Here is an 8,412-nt window from a genome sequence, read left to right on the forward strand (position 1 = left end):
AAATTTTTTTTAAGATTGTTTTGACTATGCTCTTTTTCTTTGCTGTGATAATTGTTCCCTCTGAAGTTTTGTTTTTAAAAATTTTTATTGATAGCATGGCAGAGCTTATACATAATAATGGCCCAGCTTGTAGATAAGTAACAGATTCTGCATATGGAGATAGGAACTTGTGAATGACAAATTATGATAATTCACAATGAGATTCCCTGAACTCTCAACCCTATCCATTATATTTGACATCACCAGCTTGAATAATATTCAGTTTTTATGCACATCTTTGTTAAAATGTAAGATGTAATTAAATGTTTATCTATTTCTGTGAAATTTAACAAAAACAACAAAAACTTACTTTTTAATCAGAGATCAATATTGCTTTTAATCATATCATTATGTAAAAATTCATGGGTAGACTGTAAGGGAAGGGATATATTCCTTTCTTTCTAGTGTCTGTAAATTGGGCTGGATTTTATTTTCTGGATATCTATCAAGTGCCTAAGAATAGAAGTGAATAATTTATGAAGCAACAGAAATAAAAATTTGTGCACAACGCTCCTCAAAGAACGTTTTCCCTTTCATGGGCTTTTTAATTAGGCAGACTTAGAAAGATAGGCTATTTAAGGCTCAAAAGACTGATTTCGTAAAGCAAGGGAACTTAGTCTTCAATAAAAAAATCACAAAACTATTCCTTCTTGAAACAACAAAAAAAAGCATCTTTTAAAACTATATTCATTGTATTTTATCATTCTTTATATGAAAAAGTCTTGTTATAATTGGTATTTCTGATTGAGCTTCTGTCTTACTATTTTTTAGGAACTCTTTTAATTAGAGATATTATTTGTTGGATATTATGCTTTACAGATACAGTAGAACCTTTGTAAGTTGAGTCCCCAGTGGACAACATGCATAGGTAGTCAACATAAGGAGCAAGGCCAGCTGTCCTGATACGTACATGGGAGTGCACGTCCAGACTGAAAATGGGGTCAACTTGAGGTGGTCAGTGTAAGGAGGTGGTCAACTGTGGAGGTTCCACTGTGATTTCTTCCATTTATCTTTTCTTTTTCACTAAGCTAACTTCCCAGGCGGATGATTTAAGTTTTTTATATAGTTATATTAGGTTATTAAGTATGAAATGTCCAATTTTCTTAAGTACTAGGATTGACAGTTGATATCTTTGACATTTTACTACATCCTCATTCTTTTAAACACGTTTGGTTTGTGGTTATCTTTCAATTTTTTTTTAGAGCAATTTTTGTGAAACCATGAGTAAATATAAATGTGTGTTATTTTGATTGTGAGTTCCATTGTGGAACCACTACAGTGCAGATAGCTCAAGATATTAATGAACTGTTTGGCAAGAATGTGGCTAATGAATACATAGTACATCAGTGGTCTGGAAAGTTCCGCTGTGGTGATTTTAATCTTGAAAATAAGCCACATTGGCAACCTGAGACCGAGGTGGATAATGAAGAGCTGAAAGCTGTAGTGGAAGTCAGTCTGTCTCAACCTACACATGAATTAGCAGCCAGGTTGGATGTTGCTACTCTAACAATATTGGACCATTTGAAACAAATCGGCAAGGTAAACAAGGTGGATAGATGGGTTCCACATGAATTACGTGAGTGTCAGAAGAGGAGTCGTCTAGAAACCTGCCTTTCTTTGCTGTCACAGCATAAAGGCAAGCCATTTTTGCACGGAATTGTTATGTGTGAGGGAAAAGGGATTATTTTTTGACAATTGCAGATGTTCAGCACAATGGTTGATAAAGATGAAGTGCTGAACCACAGTCCAAAACTGAATATTCATCACAAAAAGTTAATGTCTCTTTGGTGGTCCAGCATTGTTACTATCCACTACCACTTAATGAAACCCAGTTGGACTTACAGCAGATTTCCACTGCAACCAGTTGGAGAAAATGGCGAGGATGCTTGCAATTAAGCAGCCAAGATTGCTCAGTAGAGACAGGCCAGTTCTCTTGTAAGACAACACTGTTGCACAAAAAAACACTGCTCAAACAAAAACTGGACTTGGAAACTCTGTATCATCCACTGTGTTCACCAGATTTTATGCCATCTGACTACCACTTCCAGGTTTCTTCACTGCTGGCATAAACAAGCTACTGTTAAGGTGGCAAAACTGTCAGAAGGTTAGATGTATACTTAGATTAATAGTACTGCTTCTTGCTTGAAATATAACGAACTTTTGATTTGAAATTAGACATTTCAGATTTAATGACCTAATATTTGTCAATGTTTTCTTTTTTGTGCTGTTTTTACAAAATATTTTGATGTTTACATTTATCTTTTTATCTCTTTAAAAATATGAAATGAAGTAGGAAATCTTAATTTTTTTGTGAATGCAAAAGTTAATCCTATCTTTCATCAAATGAGCGATGCTTTTTCCTGATTTGAGATATACCACTTTATCCATTTCTCCCCTATTCTTGGTATTTGTTTATTATCTGTTCCTGTGTCAGTACTGTTATTAGTGTAGCATTTTATTTTGTTTGAAAAGGCAAGTTTCTTCGTCATTCTTTCTAGTTGTTTTAATGGAACATGTATGTGCCATTGTATTTATTTTTATATTGATACTACATGTTGACTGGAGAGAAGTTATTGGTAATCCAGTACACATACAGTGCACAGTAGGTAAAAGTGCTGATTTTTGAATCAGATAGAATTGGGTTTAAATCCTAATGTGTGAATGGCGTGGTGTATTTCTTCACTTTTTTTAACTTTCATGTCTTAATGGGGATAAAGTTCTCTTGTTAAAAATTTTCATAGGAGTTCCTGGGTACTCATCACGTTAAGCAAAACATTTTTCTAGCTAAATTCTAAAACAAAATTATGAAAATAAGTGTTCTAAATTCTTTTACTGCCTTGCAGCTTAAGTAGAATCAGAGGTTGGTTGGAAGGGACCTTTACTATTCAAGTCAACTCAGTAGTCTCCATGTGGGTCTGTCTTAACCAACATATATCCTGCTTTTAAAGATCTTTGGTGAAAGAATCCTCTAACGAACAAGACATAGGTTTTTCTCTGAGGTTTTGAATAGTGGTAGGTTAATTGGTTCTTTTTCCTGGTGTTTATGGAGGAGTGTTGTGACCCACTGTAAATACCTAGTGAAGAATTACTGAATTCTCACTCACAGTTGACAATGTCCTTTGCAGCTTTTCCCACCATCCTGGCATTTATTACATCTTCACTTAGATATCCACTGGCTGGTGTTAGAAATTCTTCACATGCTGGGAGAAAAATTGAGTAAGTTTGGATTTCTGATGTATGTCTTTTTTTTTTTTAAACCTAAACTTTGATTGCTTTTTAAAATAATGCAAATAATAAGTGCTTTTTGTTATTTTTTAAGAAATCAAATGATAGCCAAAGTAAAAAATGAAAGATTTACTCTGTTTTTGCAGAGAGAACTTTTGGAAGTAGCTTAGTTTTGTTTTTTTTTTCTTAGTGTACATATGTAGAAATTCACAGGTAGAATTTTGTTTTTGTTTCTAACACAGGTGATATCATGTAGCAGTTTTTTAACAGATCTGTTTATATATTTCTACTTTATCTATTTAAGGGCTTCATGTTATGAGTCTGCTATATTTAGCCATATCTAGTCTATTTTTGATAAATTGTATCAATATTTCTGATATTTCAAATTTTTCACTGAACATTTGTGTGTAAATATATATCTTGTAATCTTATATAGTTATTCAATGAAATAGATTCTTAGAAGTAGAATGCCACGTTACAATTTTAACGTATATGGTGCTCTTTACCATATAGCAAGTCTTAGCAATTTATATAATTGTTAGCATGCCTTTTCCTTACACTCCTGCCAATATAATTCTTTGAATTATTTTTTATTTTTTGTAATTAATATGTGGAAAATTACATTTAATTTCTTTAATTTCTTTAATTTTTATGTCTTTGTTACCAGTGAAGTTGAACATCTTTACATAAATTTGTTTATATTTTCTTTATTAATTACTTGTTTGTCATGTTTTGCAAATTTTACCTTTTATGAGTTTATATATATTATGGATAATAATCCTTTCTTTCATAGATTATCTGTTCACTTCTTGATCTTGCTGTATGGCTTTTTTTTTTAAGTTTTTTCTTTTTAAGACAGAGTCTTACTTTGTCACCTTTGGTAGAGTACTGTGGTGTCAAAGCTCACAGCAGCCTTGAACTCTTGGGCTCAAGCGATTATCATTCCTCAGCATTCCCAGTAGCTGGGACTATAGGCACCCACCACAATGCCCCACTATTTTTAGAGACGGGGTTTTGCTCTGACTCAGGCTGATGTTGAACTCCTGAGCTCACACAGTCTACCCACCTCGGCCCACAGAGTGTTAGGAATACAGATGTGAACTGTCATGTTAGGCCTTGTTTGGCATCTTTTAAGTTCTTTTACCAACCTTTTATTTAGATTGTAAAGATAACACTCTAGCATCTGCTTTTCAATTGATAAACAAATATATATGTCTGTATTTATATATATACACACACATAAATGTAAACATACAAGGGTGTGCACAAATATGTATGTAATTTCTTCTCTCATGTGGACTCTTTTTCATGTATTTCCTTAGAATAGTACTCAAATGGACTTACTCTGATATAGGTATAAATTTTTGTTATCTGTTACCTTGCTTTGCTCTATTTTATGCCACAAAACAATTGCGTATGGCCAGCTTATCAGTATTTATTAGAAGAATAATGTTTTAGGCTGGGTGCTGTCACTCACACCTATAATCCTAGCTCTCTGAGAGGCTGAAGCTGGTGGATTGCTTTAGCTCAGGAGTTGGAGACCTGCCTGAGCAAGTATGAGACCCCATTATAGAGATTTCTATTTCTAAAAATAGAAATAGAAAATAGAAAAACTGGCCAGACGGATGTCCTGGTGGGCACCTGGAGACCTAGCTACTTAGGAAGCTGAAGCAAGAGGCTCCCTGAGCCCAGGAGTTTGCCATGCTATGATGATTCCATGGAATTCTACCAGCTTGATAAGAGTTTCATTATGTTGCCCTGGGTAGAGTGCTATGGCATCACAGCTCATAGCAACCTCAAACTCCTGGGCTTAAGCAATTCTCTTGCCTCAGCCTCCCAGTACCTGGGACTGCAGGCGCCGCCACAGCGCCTATTTTTTGTTGCAGTTGTTCATTGTTGTTTTAGCTGGCCTGGGCCAGATTTAAACCCACCAGCCTCAGTGTATGTGGCTGGCACTGAGCCACAAAATGAGACTCTTTTAAAAAAAAAAAAAAAGAATTACGTTTTAAAAACTTTGTTAAAAATGTGATTAGGTGGTGACTTTCTGGTATTCCCTCTTTTTTAAAGTAACATTGCATTAATACTTTTACAAGATGGACTTAATTAGGAAAGGAGAAGTTTATTAAGTGGTTCCCAAGGATTGGAAACTTTTTGAGATAATACTTATCAGTGCTAATATAAGAAAATTGTGCTCAGATTCAAATTTTATTGCAGAACTGTTTAAGAAACTATATGTTTCAGTTTTATTGTAAAAATATACTTTTTCTTTATAAATTAGTAAAATCTAATGTCATTTTAAACTGAATTTATTACATTTTCAGAGCAAGTTATATTTGGTCATCAGTTTATGAATCTGGCAGGAGACAATTTAACCAATGTTAGCCTGTTTGAAGAACAATGTGAAAATCTGCTGTGTGATTTAATAAGCCTGTCCCTCAACAGGTATGACAAGGTAATGCTTTAAGAGTTTATTTGTATTTTTATACTTAAAGGTAGTATTCAGTCCTTAATGCATGTGGTTTAATCTGTAAGAATTTAACCTAAAGTGGTTTATGTGTTAATCTTTGTGATTTTATATTTTATTACTGCCGGGTGTCCCTAAAGTTGTCATACATAAGGAAAATGGGAAATTGGTAGCTAAATGTATCTATTTATAAAATATTCACTGTAAAATTTTGTAATGAATATTGTAAATAAAGATATGTTTAGCTACAATTTTCCATTTTCCCTATGTGTGGTGACTTTATGGCAATTTTGAGGACACCCTGTATTATGTGGCCACTGAAAGGGGGATGAATTTTGATTTAAACATTTAAAGCTGGCTGGAATTAGTATTTGGAGTAATTTTGTTTGTTTGTTTGTTTGTTTGTTAAGACAGAGTCTCAGTTTGTCACCCTTGATAGAGTGCTGTGGTATTATAGCTCACAGTAACCTCAAACTCTTGGCTCAAGTGATTCTCTTGTCTCAGTCTTCCAGGAAGCTGGGACTATAGGTTCCCACCACAGCACCTGGCTTTTTTTAGAGATGAGGTCTTGCTCTGGCTCAGGCTGGGTCTCGAAACTGTGAGGTCAGGCAATCCACCCATCTGGGCCTCCCAAGTGCTAGGATTACAGACGTGAGCAACCACGTGGCCCTTCGTTGTTTTAAAGAAAATAGCCTTATCTTATCAAAAATAAGATGTTTACAAGGTGACTGAAAATTTAACTTCTCCTCTTCAGATAGAAGACGCAAACCACTTATAGTCTGTTGTATTGCCGTATGTTATAATAAAATAAATGAATACTTAGCTAAAGTTATTTCAGAAATTTAAAGCAAGGATTTTGTTTGGTCTAGAGTCATGGGTTAAATTATGTGTTTTCAGTAAATTGCATTTATCATAGAATGTTTAAGAGGAACACTGATTTGAAGGTGCTACTGAAAAATTTATTTTTTTTAACGAAATAAAATAATGAACATATTTATCACACAGCACGGTACATGCATACATTGTAGAATGGCTAAATAGCACTAATTAATGTATACATTGTCTCCTATCTTTATAATTTTTTTTTTATGGTGAGACCGTTTAAAATCTATTCTCTTATATGGTACGTTGTTGTTAACTGTGGTCTCCATGGTACACTTATTCCTCTTATCCAACTGAAATTTTATATATTTTGTCCAATGTCTCCTCCTCCTCCTTCCCACCCTTTGGTAGCCATCATTCCACTCTCTGCTTCAATGAGTTCCACTTTTCTAGGTTTTACATGTAAAGTAAGATTAAGTGGTACTCATTTTTCTGTGCCTGACTTCTTTCACTTAACATAACATCCTATGGGTTCATCTATGTTGTTGTAAATAATAGGATTTCCTTGGTTTTAAGGCTGAATAGTATGGTCATGCCCTGTATAACAACATTGTGGTCAATGACAGATGGCATATACGGGTAGTTTTTACAATATAGTCTAGGTGTATAGTAGCTAAAAAGCTTTAAGTACACTCTAATGGTGTTCACACAAGAATAAGATCAGTAACAATGACACTTATCTCAGAAAATCGCATCGTTAAGTGACACATGAACATATTCCATTGTGTGTGTGTGTGTATATATATATGTTGCATTTTCTTTATTCATCCTTTGATGGACATTTTGGTTGATTCTGTATCTTGGATATTGTGAATAATGCTACAGTGAACATGGGAGTGCAGATACCTCTTCAAAATACTGATTTAATTTTCTTTCCTTATAGAAGGATTGCTGGATCATTTTCTTTCCATATAGTGGGACTGCTGGATAGTGTTTTGAGGAATGTCTATATTGTATTTTGTAATGGCTGCACTAATTTACATTCTTACCCATAGTGTGCAAGAGTTTTCTTTTTGTCTGCATCCTTGACAACACGTGTTATCTTTTATCTTTTTGATAGCAACTTATCTAACAGGTTATTAAGTTTTAAGTTGCATTTCTGTGATGATTAGTGATCATCACATTCTGAGATGATGGTGAACATTTTTTAATCTACCTGTTGACTATTGGTATGTTTTCCTTTAAGAAATATCTTTAAAGATCCTTTGTCCACTTTATAATCTAGGTATTTATTTTCTTGCTATTGAGTAGTTTGAGTTTCTAATGTATTTTAGGTGTTAAACTCTTATCAGATTATGGTTTGCAAATATTTTCTACCATTTTTCTGTAGGTACTCTTTTCATTTTGTTGATTATTTTCTTTGCTCTGAAAAGTTTCCTTTTTAGTTCATTTAATCCCATTTGTCTGTTTTCATCTTTATTACCTATGCAATTGGGGATATCTAATAAATCATTGTCTGGACCAATGTTATACACATTTTCCCCTATGTTTTCTTGTCCTAGTGTTATGGTTTCAGGTGTTACACTTACATCTTTAATGTGCTTTGAGTCGTATATGGTGTGAAATAAGGTTTAAATTTGTTATTTTACATGTGGATATCTAGTTGTCCTAATACAGTTTATTTTATTTTTTATTTCTTTTTTTTAGAGATAGAGTCTCAGTTTCTCACACTTGGTAGAGTGCCCTGGCGTCACATCTCAAGCAACCTCCACCTTTTGGGCTTAGGTAATTCTCTTGCCTCAGCCTCCCAAGTAGCTGGGACTACAGGTGCCTGCCACAATGCCTGGCTTTTTTTTTTTTTT

The 8,412-nt window shown here is 34.0% G+C and overlaps 1 protein-coding gene across 1 annotated transcript in view; it reads left to right on the plus strand.

Annotated features, from left to right (window-relative positions):
• Window positions 1-8,412, plus strand: part of MMS22L (MMS22 like, DNA repair protein) — a 134,353-nt gene that overhangs the window by 11,461 nt on the left and 114,480 nt on the right. Inside the window, exons 7-8 of the mRNA XM_003798217.2 lie at window positions 3,165-3,255; window positions 5,586-5,716. Of these exons, the coding sequence (XP_003798265.1) occupies window positions 3,165-3,255; window positions 5,586-5,716 (222 nt within the window). The remainder of the gene's footprint in view (window positions 1-3,164; window positions 3,256-5,585; window positions 5,717-8,412) is intronic.

The sequence above is a fragment of the Otolemur garnettii genome, unplaced genomic scaffold, assembly GCF_000181295.1.
Source record: "Otolemur garnettii isolate 467f Iridium unplaced genomic scaffold, OtoGar3 scaffold00132, whole genome shotgun sequence".
NCBI lineage: Eukaryota > Metazoa > Chordata > Mammalia > Primates > Galagidae > Otolemur > Otolemur garnettii.